General features: G+C 46.0%; 1 protein-coding gene and 1 pseudogene across 1 annotated transcript; one reads left to right on the plus strand and one right to left on the minus strand.

Annotated features, from left to right (window-relative positions):
• Nucleotides 1-961: 961 nt before the first annotated feature.
• LOC139540386 (small nuclear ribonucleoprotein F-like) lies at nt 962-2,398 on the minus strand. Its single transcript, XM_071344170.1, has 4 exons — nt 2,264-2,398; nt 1,826-1,951; nt 1,533-1,597; nt 962-1,253 (listed from the first exon to the last, which is right to left on the minus strand). Exons 1-4 carry the CDS (start codon nt 2,264-2,266, stop codon nt 1,184-1,186), a joined length of 264 nt encoding a protein of 87 aa, XP_071200271.1. The 5' UTR covers nt 2,267-2,398; the 3' UTR covers nt 962-1,183.
• Nucleotides 2,399-11,265: 8,867 nt separating this feature from the next.
• The window catches only part of LOC139539355 (netrin-4-like), an 11,447-nt pseudogene continuing 6,832 nt past the window's right edge, over nt 11,266-15,880 (plus strand).

Genomic DNA, 15,880 nt, shown 5'->3' on the forward strand with positions numbered 1-15,880 from the left:
ACAGGACAATGACCCTAATCACACAGCCAAGACAACGCAGTCTCTGAATGTCCTTGAGTGGCCCAGCCAGAGCCCGGACTTGAAGCCGATCGAACATCTCTGGAAAGACGTTAAAATAGCCGTACAGCGACGCTCCCCATCCCAAACGGGAAAAACTCACCAAATACAGGTGTGCAAAGCTTGCAGCGTCATACCCAAGAAGACTCGAGGCTGTAATCGTTGCCAAGGGTGCTTCAAAGTACTGAGTAAAGGGTCTGAATACTTATGTATATGCGATAGTTTATTTTTAATACAACTACATTTGGGGTAGGCATATGAAAGCCGACAGGCACTCAGCCTAACTGCAAACACTGTGTCCATCTACTTGTGTAACATACATGAAGAGTGAGACCCGCATACGAGTGCAGCAGATAGACATCCTGATAAACACCATTCTGAGGGAGGAAAAGACCTCTGAGCTGGAGCATAAGTTCAGGATCTTCTCCTTTGGAAAGTACCGGGCTGACAAATAAGGATGGGCACGGTTATTTGAATATCCGAACAGACATTAGCATTTGAATACTTGGGAGAGTATTCAGTGGTATAGTGGTGCCTGAAGTATACTTTTAATTGTACCTAACAGTTCCCAAAACAGCCCGCCAGGCTAAGGAATGCCACCCTGTGTGAAAAATGAGAAACAGTGACATACACTCTGTATGATCATGCCAGACCGCTCTTAATTTCAGTTCAGATCGAATTGTCGTAAGGTTGGCGTCTGAAGACAATTACTGATTATAAATGAGCTTTTATGTTAGGTCTATATTTTAGCTAGCCAAATGATTTACAAAAATGCACTATTCGTAAATGTGCCATTGTCTGTTACGTCAGTTAGATCGATAATTAAATGTCCTGTACACTTTGATAAAATAACTCAATTGTTTAATATTCTTGCCTCACCACAAAATAATACCATAAAAAGATGTTCCTGAAAAGTGCAATATGCACAATTTTATTATCCTTGTGCCCTGAGAGGCACAACAGCTTGGTTCATCATCATCATATAAAAAATACATAACTGTTTTCACAACAAAATGTTTTTCATTAAAAAATGAGGACTAATTCAGTGAACAAGATTAGCGACCGGATGAAAAAAAAAAAAAAAAAACTAAAGAAAGTAGAAGAAGCCTGCTGAAGCATTCAGCTTTCAAGCTTCTTTCATTTCCCCATCCTCTTCCTCCTCTTCTACTCCTCTTATGAACAGGACATTGTTGCATCTGTGCGGAGGGGAAACACATGGAAACTGTTAGCTCAGTGCAGGCTGGTTCTATGACAGAGAGAAGGGCTAATTCTACAATCAGTTGATATGCGTGTAGCCTGGTCCCAGGTCTGTTTGTGTTGTCTTGAAACTCCTATGGTCATTGTCACACCAAACTATGATGACCATAATAGGAGTGAACAAGGCAGCACAAACAGATCTGGGACCAGGCTAATGTGTGTGTAATCATAAGCTATGTGAAGTGCAAGTAAAGCGATGAGCATTCCACTGAACTTACCTGACAAGCACCTCTCCTAGGTGTCCAGCCAACGCTCCATCTACATACTCTTCAGTGTTGGCCAACTATAAATCAGAGACAATAGATTTTATAGCTAGACTTTATAGATATTGACTGTTATTATAGATATGTTACAAATGGCAATGCAAAACCAGACATGTACATTATGTATGGCTCTGGATGTAGTTGTGTGCACATTGGGTAATCATTCCAGAACATGCTGTACATTGGTGCATTTGACCATTTGAGGATAATAATGTTCACACATTTTAGACATCGCCTGGTCCACGTACCTGCATGTTCATGTAGCTGTCCACGGACACCAGGTATCCCTTGTATTCCATACCCCACTTCAGCTTCACCATCACGGGCTTGCCAGTAAGACCGTTCAGGAACGGTTTGGGATTCAGCGGTAAACTCTGAAATTATATCGTTCACATGTGTTGTTGAGACTAGCTAGCATTAGTGTACATTTGATCACATTAGCTCCATCTCACAGCTAGCTACTTAAATTCATAGCTAGTCAAACTAGCCTTTCACATACAGTGCAAAGCAAAAGCGGCTAACAAGTTAGCTAGCTAACTTAGCTGCTAACTAGCTAGCTATATGGATAATCCCAACAAAAGCGCACAAATTTATGATAGCTACTCAAATTCAATTTATGATAGCCTGGCCCTTCACTACATATTATCAATACTCATCCAACACCTCATAGTATAGTCTATATTTACCATTTTGATTTTGTATAAGCTCCAACGACACCTACACGCTGTTGTTGGTTGCAGGAAGTAGTGGTGAACTTTTCTGTTTTTTTTTAATGGCGTTTGGCAACCAAAAGGTGCACTACTGCCACCAATTGGACTGGAGTGTACATTCTTCTTCTTCTTCTTCTTCTTCTTCTTCTTCTTCTTCTTCTAATCTCTCTGATCCAACCCCAGGCCAACGACATGAGAGGACGGGACATTACCACTCAATACACCCTGTAACTTTTCTGAAGTCAAATCTCGTACCCCCAAGTACTTTTCTGCAGCTGCCACCACAACATCTATTTTCTGTGACTTACGTTCCATCTCTGCGGTACAGTTGATAACCATTTCTATGAACACTAAGAACCAACCTAACTGAAACATATATCACTCATTGGCCTATCCCTCTTTTCTGGCAAAGATCTACTATTCAAATCAAATCAAATTGTATTGGTCACATACACATATATAAATATTTGGACGAGCAATGTCGTAGCGGCATATAATAAAATACAGTAGAATAGAATATAATACAGTATATATATGAGATGAGTAGTGCAAAATATGTAAACATTATTAAAGTGACTAGTGGCCAGTGATTTCAAGTCTATGTATTTAGGGCAGCAGCCACTAAGGTGCCAGTGATGGCTATTTAACAGTCTGATGGCCTTGAGATAGAAGCTGTTTTTCAGTCTCTCGGCCCCAGCTTTAAAGCACCTGTACTGACGTCGCCTTCTGGATGATAGCGGGGTGAACAGGCAGTGGCTCGGGTGGTGGTTGTCCTCAATTATCTTTTTGGCCTTCCTGTGACATCGGGTGCTGTAGGTGTCCTGGAGAGCAGGTCGTCTTCCCCCGGTGATGTGTTGTGCATACCGCACCACCGTCTGGAGTGCCCTGCGATTGCGGGCAGTGCAGTTGCCGTACCAGGCAGTGATACAGCCCGACAGGATGCTCTCAATTGTGCATCTCTAAAAGTTTGTGAGGGTTTTAGGTGCCAAGACAAATTTCTTCAGTCTCCTGAGGTTGAAGAGGCGCTGTTGCGCCTTCATCACCACAGTGTCTGTGTGGGTGGACCATTTCAGTTTGTCAGTGATGTGTATGCCGAGGAACTTGAAGCTTTTCACCTTCTCCACTGCAATCCTGTCAATGTGGATAGGGGGGGGGTGCTCTGCTGTTTCCTGAAGTCCATGATCAGCTCCTTTGTTTTGTTTATGTTGGGTGAGAGGTTATTTTCCTGGCACCACACTCCCAGGGCCCTCACCTCCTCCCTGTAGACTGTCTCGTCATGCTTGGTAATCAGGCCTACTACTGTTGTGTCGTCTGCAAACTTGATGATTGAATTGGTCGGCCCTTTCCCCATCTCCAAGATTATTAGCCCCTCTGCTGTTCGTCTTCTGGTCCCCCCTACCCTCCGTATACATCCCACTTTTCATGTGTCTAGGATTAAAGCTATGTCTCACAGCCCTTTGTCTTCTGTTTCTAGGCCTACCCCTCTTCCCCCGTCTCATTGACGGCCAACCGGCGTACACGGTGAGGCGCCTCCTGAAGGATTGACCGAGGGGCAGGGGATTCCAGTACCTGGTTGACTGGGAGGGTTATGGCCTGGAGGAGAGGTGCTGGTTCCCCGTCAGGGACATCCTGGACCCAGGCTTCATCGCTGAGTTCCAACGCCGGCACCCTGAGCGGGGGGGGGGGGGGGGGGGTACTGTCACACCCTGATCTGTTTCACCTGTCTTTGTGCTTGTCTCCACCCCGCTCCAGGTGTCGCCCATCTTCCCAATTATCCCCAGTGTACTTATACCCGTGTTCTCTGTTTGTCTGTTGCCAGTTCGTTTTGTTTCGTCAAGCCTACCAACGTTTTTTCCCGTGCTCCTGTCCACCTCTAGTTCCTGTTTTCTAGCTTTCCCGGTTTTTGACCATTCTGCCTGTCTTGACCCTGAGCCTGCTTGTCATTTTTTACCTTGTTATACCACCCTGGATTATTGACCTCTGCCTGCCCTGACCCTGGGCCTGTCGGCTGTTCTGTACCTTCGGACTGCACTGGACTACTGAACTCTGCCTGCCCTTGACCTGTCGTTTGCCTGCCCCTCTCTGCTTTTGTAATAAACCATGTTACTTCGAAACTGTCTGCATCTGGGTCTTCTCCTGAGCCGTGACAGTGATAGAGCCTAGTCTACTGATGATGACTTACATTTTTTTTGACAATGTTGCAGAATTCCTTAGCAATGGATTCAGTTAGGGTGCCCAAAATCAGAGCTAGAAAAAGTTGGCTGCAGTCCTGCGAGACTCATCAATTCCTACCAGACCTGGATTCAAACACTTAAAAAATCGTTCAATTATTAAAGAGTATGCTTTAGCCTGCCTGGAGTGACAGGTGGACAGGGTTTGCACTTTATAAACTGTTCTAACGGTTCCCGTTGCAACAGGCACGATTAATAAATCACAGATAACATATTTGAAGGTCTAATTCCCACCCAGACACAGGATATGCCTCAGCGGCATTGATCCCAATTGCCAGGACATGTTTCTACCATGGTCAGTAATCCTATTGTCCATGCATCATCTACCAGGGGAGAGGACAACCTGAGAAACGATCTGTATCATTAAAGAGATATGTAACAAGGATACAACAACATAATGAAAACCATTCCTGATCTGCACCTGTCATTGATGGAGAGTGACCAATCTGTTAGGATAACACTACCCTACTGGCACAGTCTGGTAGCATCTGGATATGACACCGCCTGAGGCAGCCTGGTACACACAGGACATTGAGCCAGATTTACAAGTCTACAACCCCTACACTTAGCAAGTACAGTGTTAAAAGTAGGCTGTCTAGTTGGTTCCATAACAGTTCTGAAGGTGTTGACTAACCAGATATTGTGGTTGTGTCAATGATGAAGATATACAGCATTGACCTTATTTTGACCCGCTTGACAGAAGGCCAGCATGTAATTAGCAGTCAAAACATTGTAATAAAATATGTTGTTTGTCTGAGTGCTACACATGGTCGTTACTACAACACGCACACACGCACGCACGCACGCACGCACGCACGCACACACACACACATTATGATCGGAATGTCTACCGCCCCAATGCAGTGACCCTGCTTTAGGCTCCATGTTTGTGTGAGAAAGTGTGTGTAAAGTAATGCCCATGTGTGTGTGTGTGTGCGTGTGTGTGTGTTGTAGTAACACACACACACACGGGCATTACTTTACACACACTTTCTCACACAGACATGGAGCCTAAAGCAGGGTCACTGCATTGGGGCGGTAGACATTCCGATCATAATGCACGCACTGATCCCAGCTCCTAGCCCCTTCCCTATCCTCCATCCAGATTATCCTCCTGTTTGGTCCTCAGTGCTCTGTGCTCCATGCAGGGTCCAGGAGAGGCCCTGATTACCCCCTGGGGGGAGAGAGGGGGGAGGGAACAGCATCCATAAAACAAACAGATGTCCTCACCTAGCTACAGCAGGCTACAGTTACTTCAGAACAGCTTGAGTTATCCATCTGTCACTTCCACATACTTCAACAAAACACTTCAACACCACCCCACCACCCCAAAGAAACAAACTCATAGGTTATTATTGTGTAATTACCATTTTACCATGTAATATCTAAGTAAACACCCATTTTTTGGTTGCTGGTATTCTACTGTTTTCCCATTACCTGACAGCTGCAAATAATATTCAATCACTACATAAATAATATCAGGTTCTGTCAATAACGTGACTTTGTGATGCTTTTAACACCATGGTCATGAGGTTAGTGGTATCCATCACATCCTTATGCTGTGCATGGCCTTGACCCGTAGAAACAGGGACAACATCCACCCATATCTGCTACTGCTACTGTGGCTTTCAGTAGCAGATATGTGCTGGGCACATATCTGCTACTGAAAGCCACAAGGAAAACAAAGCCCATGCACTTTGCTTTTTCTACATCCTGGCTATGTCTGAAAATGTTAGCTGTTAAACTTTGGAGGAGGAGGTCCAGGAGAGACCCTGATTGGAGACCCTGGTTGGAATGGAATTATCAAGGATGGAGGAAGCAAGGATTTGATGACTAGTAATGTTTTCAGACACAGCCCATCTGCAATCTTGTCTCTCATCATGTGACCCTTTCAGCTTGTAATTTGTTCTTAATACAGTGACACTATATCATCCACCCTGTCATCAAGTTCCCTTATTAACAATCAATACTGCCCTTTAACCTGCAGTACTCCTTCTATGATGTTAGTAATGATTTCTCTCCTCATTGAGAAACACTACAGACACTGTGTAGGGAGGAAGAAGGTGGCTGAAAATTGGACTTGGACTGTGGGTCTTAAGGTGCGGAGGCAGGAATCTAATGAACTGTGCCATAATAGGCCGGGCCACATACGCCGTGTTACATTAGAAATCTGCTTTAACCTTACCTATTCTAACAGAGGAGAATATAGAAGGGGTCATTTCAAGTGCCATATAGCATTCCACATATAGCATTATACAAGGCGTTACATTTCACACTAGCTGTCTAGTATGTCTGGTTGATTGTCTGACTTTTACAGGGACGTAGACGGATTCCCTCCAAGGGTCTCTCCAGTTCTCCATGGGTCACTAGGTGACAGGAAGTACTGAGGGTAGGGAGGAGAGAGAGGCAGGGAGTACCCTTTTAAAGTCTAGAAATAAAGCACAGCAGTAGTAGAGGAACAGGCTGCCTGTGTCTGTCTGCCCGCCGTCCTTCCGTCTGTCTGTCTATTCACCAGCGTTTCGTCAGGAAGCTGCCTTCACCTTTATCCTCGGGTGTTCCTTTGTCGCGTTCACACATACACAAGTTCAGCATAGTAGAAGGACAACAGAATACAAACAATAGGGATGAACAAGAATAGAGGCCTTTCTCTTTGTTCTGTATTTCTTTCATCCTGCTGCCAATGAGGGAGAGCAAAAAAGACAGACGAAGATTAGACATCCTTCCTGAAACAGTTTTCCATGCTTTGGGATTTTTTTGTTGTGTGGATTGAAAACATGTTGCTGATGCATAGTCAAAGGCTGAAGGTGCATCAACCCAGCCCTGACCCATCTAATCATTCGAGGACTCTGAACATAACCCATGAAAATGTAAACATGCAGACATGAACCCCGTTCCCCAGAGACATAAAGCAGAATCCCGTCAGTCAGAGTGACGAGAGAGAGTCGCATCATTCTGAACCTGATCCGCTAGGATTGGGATGCCTGGGGGGGAACAGAATGCTTCTCTCTTCTACCTCCAACACAAAACACACGCACGCACACACACTGAAACATGAACACAAACCTTACAACATAGGACACACAGCATCGTTGAATGTTTTCGTAACAAAACAAATTGTGCATGGAGACGAGTCTTATTTTGACGCAGTTTTACACACACACACACTCAAGTCAGGCCAAAGTAAGAAAAACAGAAAGAGAATGATTCAGTGAGCGAGTGACAGGTCGGGCTCAAAGAAATAATGATTCACTCACTCTCACACACACACACACACACACACACACACACACACACACACACACACACACACACACACACACACACACACACACACACACACACACACACACACACACACACACACACACACACACACACACACACACACACACACACACACACACACACACTCCTCCCTCCAACATTATATGTACTCACACAGGGGTGTCAAACTCATTCCATGGAGGCCCTAGTGTCTGCAGGTTTTTTTCCTCTCCTTTCAATTAAGCCCTAGACAACCAGACGTGGGGAGTTCCTTACTAATTAGTGACCTTAATTCATCAATCAAATACACGGGGGGAGAGAAAACACGCAGACTCTCGGGCATCCACGGAATGAGTTTGACAAAGAGTCAGGCCAAAGTGAGAAAACGTAGAGAGTGTGGATGATTTAGTGAGACAGTGGCGAGTCGTGTTCAGAGTGAGAAGCAATTACTCCTGACCTCATGTATTTACAGCCATGACCTGAACTCGGACACCCTCACCTATTTATCTTAGCCCATCAGTCCTTTCACACTCTCTCTGACTCACTCTCATCATCAATCATCTACAGTGTCTTCAGAAAGTATTCACATCCCTCGATGTTTTCCACATTTTGTTGTGTTACAGCCTGAATTTAAAATTGATTACATTGAGATTTTGTCACGGACATAAACACAGTACCCCATAATGTCAAAGTGGAATTATGTTTTTAGTAATTTTTACACATTTAATTAATTTAAAAGCTGAAATGTCTTGAATCAATAAGTATTCAACTCCTTTGTTATGGCAAGCCTAAATAAGTTCAGGAGTAAAAATGTGACTTGTTTCAGGAAACTAGGCATATGTAGTGGGTCAATACTTCACAGGAGCCATTTGAACATAAACTTTTTGATTTATCAAAATGTGTTTTGGCAGAAATGCCTTCTGGAACACGTGAACGTTCATGTGCTTTAATAACACACTTGTATGCCATCTGTAAATCCGAATAAAATTGTTAAATTAGAGCCTAGTTGGTTAAGCAACAGAAAAAGTCAGCAACCTTCCCACTAGCCATGATTGGCTGAGATAATGACTGGGCTGGACATGCCGAGAGAAGAGTTAAGATTGGTCTGCCATTTAGAAGACTTCTGTCTATTTGAACTGGTCAGTCTGTGTTGGTAATCCTGTCAAACGCTGCATTTAAAAAAAAAAACGTATCGTGAAGTGGAGCTGCATAAGTGTTGATATCCACTTTCTGGAGGATCAAGTTTTGAAATCAGTGGAATTAGAGTATGATAGCTAAAGAGATGGAGAAAACACCTGTCTCCGGATTTCATCTTCAAACTAAGGGCAACCATGACATGGCATCCATGATAGTCTAGCTAGCTACATTTTCAGATATGACATGTTTCTAATTTTGACAAAGTGGTTTCATTTCAAGCTAAAGTGTACTGTTAGCTAGCTAGCTGGCTGGCTCCCTAGCTAACGTTACGTGTATGATGTTATTATTCATATCCCAGAGCTGTTTGCTTAGCTAGTTAGAGCCTAATGTTAGCTAGTTGGCTGGCTCACTAGCTAACGTTACGTGCATGATGTTATTATTCGTATCTTAGAGCCATTTTTTTTGCTAGTTAGAGCCTAACATTGAACCTGGTTGGTTAACTCCCAGCAGATTCATGCAGGGTAGTAACGACATGATTTGGTACTATGTTCGTTGTTGTTTAACTAGCTAACGCTAGCTGGCTGGCTCGCTAGCTAACATATGATCTTACACATTTTATGGTCTTACACGCTGTTTACTTAGCTAGGTTCATTGTTTAGCTACATGTCTTAACAAAAGACTCCACTATGCAAGAAACCATTTCGGGTGCGTTCGTAAATTCAGTCTGAGTATGCCAGAGTGCAGAATAACTGATGAATTTACGAACGCACAACACCCGTTGAATATGGCCGGTGTCAGTAAACGTTGGTAAAAAAGCATAATGAAATTGTTGCTGGTTAGGCTGTTGTCATGTTATACAGAGGTAAACAAATCATCGGCCAGAGCATCAAGTGTGTGCTCTGAACGCTCCAAGAGCGAACCGAGAGGGGTGGGGCTAAAGCTTAAGAGGGTGTGAATGGTGCTAAATGGGTGTAGACAAAGAAGAGCTCTTCACTAGGTACCAAAACATTTAAAGGCCATTTTCTCAAAAGTGAGTTTACAAGTTTATCAACTTTCAAAACAGAATTACTTTCCCATTGTTCCTAAAAAATGCAGTGTATTATTTACCATTTTGTAGCTCTGGGTCTCTACTTTTATCCAATGTAAAAAACACAATTTCAAATTTTGCTACTTAAGGCCGATTTGAGCCGGTCGGTCACAAATGTGCTTAACAAGTCACATAATACCTTGCATGGACTCACTCTGTGTGCAATAATAGGTTAACGATTTTTTTCTGACTACCTCATCTCTGTACCCCACACATACAATTATCTGTAAGGTACCTCAGTCGAGCAGTGAATTTCAAACACAGATTCAACCACAAAGATCAGGGAGGTTTTCCAAACCGCTCAGGGTGTCACGACTTCACGACTTCTGCCAAGAGTCTTTTCCTTATTGACTCTCCTGCATATCCAGTGGTGCTAGGCCTACCCTGGTTAGCTTATCTTAACCCCACTATTTCTTGGCCACAGAGGGCTCTCATGGGGTGGTCGCAGGAGTGCTTAGGTAGGTGTTTAGGGGTTTCCGTTGGTGCTACTACGGTGGAAAGTCCAGACCAGGTCTCCACCCTGTGCATCCCCCCAGAATATGCCGATTTGGCTCTCGCCTTCTGTAAAAAGAAGGTGACTCAATTACCACCCCATCGATGGGGGGATTGTGCGATAGATCTCCTGGTAGATGCTGCACTTCCCAGGAGTCACGTGTATCCCCTGTCGCAAGTGGAGACGGTGGCTATGGAGACATATGTCTCCAATTCCCTGCGTCAGGGGTACATTCGGTTCTCCACTTCACCCGTCTCCTCGAGTTTCTTTTTTGTGAAGAAGGATGGAGGTCTGCGCCCGTGCATTGATTATCGAGGTCTAAATCAAATCACGGTGAGGTACAGTTACCCGATACCTCTTATCGCCACGGCCATTGAGTCAATGCACGGGGCGCGCTTCTTCACTAAACTGGATCTCAGGAGTGCGTACAACCTGGTGCGTATCCGAGAGGGAGACGAGTGGAAGACGGCATTTAGTACCACCTCAGGGCATTATGAGTACTTCGTCATGCCGTACGGGTTGATGAATGCTCCATCAGTCTTCCAATCCTTTGTAGACGAGATTTTCAGGGACCTGCACGGGCAGGGTGTAGTGGTGTATATCGATGACATTCTGATATACTCCGCTACACGCACCGAGCATGTGTCCCTGGTGCGCAAGGTGCTTGGTCGCCTGTTGGAGCATGACCTGTATGTCAAGGCTGAGAAATTATTGTTCTGTCAACAGTCCGTCTCCTTCCTAGGGCATCTTCCTTAGGGCAGTGGAGATGGAGAGTGACCGCATTGCAGCCGTGTGTAATTGGCCGACTCCCACCACGGTGAAGGAGGTGAAGCGATTCTTAGGGTTTGCCAACTACTACCGGAGGGTAATCCGGGGTTTTGGTCAGGTAGCTGCTCCCATTACCTCACTGTTGAAGGGGGACCCAGTGCGCTTGCAGTGGTCAGCTGGGGTTGATGGGGCTTTTAGGCACGTCAATGCTCTGTTTACCTCGGCTCCTGTGTTGGCGCATCCGGATCCCTCTTTGGTCTTCATAGTAGAGGTGGACGCCTCCGAGGCTGGGATAGGAGCTGTGCTCTCTCAGCGCTCGGGTACGCCACCAAAACTCCGCCCCTGTGCCTTCTTCTCTAAGAAGCTCAGCCCGGCGGAGCGAAACTATGATGTGGGGGACCGGGAGCTGTTGGCTGTCGTTAAAGCTTTGAATGTTGGAGACATTGGCTTGAGGGGGCTAAACACCCCTTTCTCATCTGGACTGACCACCGCAATCTGGAGTACATCCGGGCAGCGAGGAGAATGAATCCTCGTCAGGCAAGGTGGGCCATGTTTTTCACCCGTTTTGTGTTTACCCTCTCTTACAGACCAGGCTCCCAGAACGTCAAGGCAGACGCACTGTCCCGGCTGTATGACACAGAGGAGCGGTCCATGGATCCCACTCCCATATACTCCCAGCCTCTTGCTTGGTGGCGCCGGTAGTGTGGGAGCTGGACGTGGACATTGAGCAGGCGTCACGTGCAGAGCCCGCTCCCCCCTCAGTGTCCAGCTGGTCGTCTGTACGTTCCGTCTGCTGTCCGCGATCGGCTGATCTATTGGGCCCACACGTCACCGTCCTCTGGTCATCCTGGGATCGGTCGGACGGTGCGCTGTCTTAGTGGGAGGTACTGGTGGCTCACTTTAGAAAGAGACGTAAAGGTTTATGTTTCCTCCTTCTCAGTGTACGCCCAGTGCAAGGCTCCTAGACACCTGCTCAGAGGTAAGTTACAACCCTTACCCGTTCCACAACGGCCGTGGTTGCACCTGTCTGTGGATTTTATCCAGACAGGTGGATAAAAAAGATTTTATCCAGACAGATCTTCCACCTTCACAGGGAAACACCACGATCCTGGTTGTTGTGGATCATTTTTCTAAGTCCTGTCATCTCCTCCCTTTGCCCGGTCTCCCTACGGCCCTACAGACTGCGGAGGCCCTGTTTACACACATCTTCCGGGCACTACGGGGTGCCTGAGGATATAGTGTCTGATCGGGGTCCCCAATTTACGTCAAGGGCCTGGAAGGCGTTCATGGAACGTCTGGGGGTCTCGGTCAGCCTTACCTCAGGTTTTCACCCTGAGAGTAACGGGCAGGTAGAGAGAGTTAACCAGGATGTGGGTAGGTTTCTGAGGTCTTATTGCCAGGACCGGCCGGGGGAGTGGGCGGCCCAGAACTTGCTCCGCCACTCCACCACTAACCTTTCTCCATTTCAGTGTGTATTGGGGTATCAGCCGGTTCTGGCTCCATGGCATCATAGTCAGACAGAGGCTCCTGCGGTGGACGACTGGTTCCAGCGTGCGGAGGAAACATGGGATGCCGCCCACGTCCACCTTCAGTGCGCTGTACTGCGCCAGAAAGTTGGCGCAGACCGTCACCGCAGTGAGGCTCTCGACCCGAAACCTGCCCCTCTGCCTGCCCTGCCGGAAGCTGGATCCGCAGTTTGTGGGGCCATTTAAAGTCCTGAGGAGAGTGAACGAGGTATGTTATAGGTTACAGCTTCCCCCCAATTACCGTTTTAACCCCTCGTTCCATGTTTCTCTCCTCAGGCCAGTGGTGGCTGGCCCGCTCCAGGAGGCTGAGGTGCGGCAGGTTCCTCCACCCCTTCTGGATATTGAGGGGGTCCCGGCGTACTCCGTTCGATCCATCCTGGATTCGAATATGTCGGGCGAGGGGCCTTCAGTACCTCGTGGACTGCGAGGGGTACGGTCCAGAGGAGAGCTGCTGGGTTCCGGTGGAGGACGTGTTAGATCCTTCCCTGCTACGAGAGTTCCACCGTCTCCATCCGGATCGCCCTGCGCCTCGTCCTCCGGGTCATCCCCGAGGCCTCTCCTTGTTCGGGCGGTGCTCGGCGATCGACGTCACCGGTCTTCTAGCCATCATTGATCTATGTTTCATTTTCCATTGGTTTTGTCTGGTCTTCTTACACACCTGGTTCCAATCCCATTCATTATATGTTGTGTATTTAACCCTCTGTTTCCCCTCATGTCCTTATCAGAGATTGTTTAATGTTATGTTCATGTTTTATGGATTGGTGTGCGACGGGTTCTTGCACCCACATTTATTTTATTATGGACTTTGGTTTTGGAGTTTATGTTTTAAGTTATTAAATACTAATAATTAACAATTAATCTTCTCCTTTCCCCCCTCTGATAACCAGGTGGTGAATCGCATCTCTGCATGTCTGGCAGACATATCAGTGTGGATGACGGATCACCACCTCAAGCTGAACCTCGGCAAGACGGAGCTGCTCTTCCTCCCGGGGAAGGACTGCCCGTTCCATGATCTCGCCATCACGGTTGACAACTCCATTGTGTCCTCCTCCCAGAGTGCTAAGAACCTTGGCGTGATCCTGGACAACACCCTGTCGTTCTCAACTAACATCAAGGCGGTGACCCGTTCCTGTAGGTTCATGCTCTACAACATTCGCAGAGTACGACCCTGCCTCACGCAGGAAGCGGCGCAGGTCCTAATCCAGGCACTTGTCATCTCCCGTCTGGATTACTGCAACTCGCTGTTGGCTGGGCTCCCTGCCTGTGCCATTAAACCCCTACAACTCATCCAGAACGCCGCAGCCCGTCTGGTGTTCAACTTTCCCAAGTTCTCTCACGTCACCCCGCTCCTCCGCTTTCTCCACTGGCTTCCAGTTGAAGCTCGCATCCGCTACAAGACCATGGTGCTTGCCTACGGAGCTGTGAGGGGAACGGCACCTCCGTACCTTCAGGCTCTGATCAGGCCCTACACCCAAACAAGGGCACTGCGTTCATCCACCTCTGGCCTGCTCGCCTCCCTACCTCTGAGGAAGTACAGTTCCCGCTCAGCCCAGTCAAAACTGTTCGCTGCTCTGGCACCCCAATGGTGGAACAAACTCCCTCACGACGCCAGGTCAGCGGAGTCAATCACCACCTTCCGGAGACACCTGAAACCCCACCTCTTTAAGGAATACCTAGGATAGGATAAAGTAATCCTTCTAACCCCCCCCCCTTAAAAGAGTTAGATGCACTATTGTAAAGTGGTTGTTCCACTGGATATCATAAGGTGAATGCACCAATTTGTAAGTCGCTCTGGATAAGAGCGTCTGCTAAATGACTTAAATGTAAATGTAAATGTAATATACCAAGTTTAATTCTCCTGCGCTTGACTTCCCTGCCACGTACATACACGACGTGACACAGGGATTTCACAATGAGGCCAATGGTGACTTTAAAACAGTTACAAAGTTTAATGGCTGTAATAGGAGAACTGAGGATTGGTCACCAACATTGTAGTTACTCCACAATACTCACCTAAATGACAGAGTGGCAAAGAAATTAACTTTCTGTTCTGAATACAAAGCGTTATGTTTGTGGAAAATTCAACACAACACATCACTGAGTACCACTCTTCATATTTTCAAGCATCGTGGTGTCTGCATCATGTTATGAGTATGCTTGTCATCGGCAAGGAGGGAGTTTTTGGGGATAAAAATAAACGGAATAGGGCTAAGCCCAGGAAAAACCATAGAGACAAACCTGGTTCAGTCTGTTTTCCAACACACTGGGAGACAAATTCATCTGTCAACAGGTGTCACGCCCTAACCATAGGTCAGAGCGTGACTAGGGGGGTTTCTAGCATTTCTATTTCTATGTTGGTATTTGTATGGTTCCCAATTAGAGGCAGCTGATTATCGTTGTCTCTAATTGGGGATCATACTTAAGTTGCCCATTGTTCCCACCTGTGTTGTGGGATATTGTTTTCAGTTAGTGCCTAAGTGCGCGCTGTACTGGACGTTCGTTTATTCTTTGTTTTTGTTAAGTTTCACTTTGTAATAAAGTATGTGGAACTCTACGCACGCTGCGCCTTGGTCCGCTCCTTTCGACTAACGTGACAACAGGACAATTACCTAAAACACAAGGCCAAATATACACTGGAGTTGCTAACCAAGACGACATTGAATGTTCCTGAGTGTCCTAGTTACAGTTTTGACTTAAATCGGCTTGAAAATCTATGGCAAGACTTGAAAATGGTATAGATGTATAGAAATGTATAAAAATGATTAACAATCAACTTAACAGAGCTTGAAGAATTTAAAAAAGAATAATATGCAAATATTGTACAATCCAGGTGTGCAAAGCTCTTAGAGACTTACCCAGAAAGACTCAAAGCTGTAATCGTTGCCAAGGGGGATTCTAACATGTATTGACTCAGGGGCTGTGTATACTTATGTAAATGTGATATTTCATTTTCAAAAAAAATCGAAAAACATATTTTCACTTTGTCATTATGGGGTATTGTGTGTAGATGAGTGAGAAAAACATATACTTAATCCATTTTGAATTCAGGCAGTAACACAACAAAATGTGGAATAAGTCAAGGGGTAT

This window comes from Salvelinus alpinus, chromosome 15 (assembly GCF_045679555.1).
Source record: "Salvelinus alpinus chromosome 15, SLU_Salpinus.1, whole genome shotgun sequence".
Lineage (NCBI taxonomy): Eukaryota > Metazoa > Chordata > Actinopteri > Salmoniformes > Salmonidae > Salvelinus > Salvelinus alpinus.

Excerpts from the sequence above, each read along its gene's own strand:
- LOC139540386 (XM_071344170.1), bottom strand. Across the intron at positions 1,598-1,825 it reads ACAGCTACATGAACATGCAG|TTGGCCAACACTGAAGAGTA; the intron begins GTACGTGGACCA and ends TCTGATTTATAG. Across the intron at positions 1,254-1,532 it reads CTAGGAGAGGTGCTTGTCAG|ATGCAACAATGTCCTGTTCA; the intron begins GTAAGTTCAGTG and ends CCCTCCGCACAG.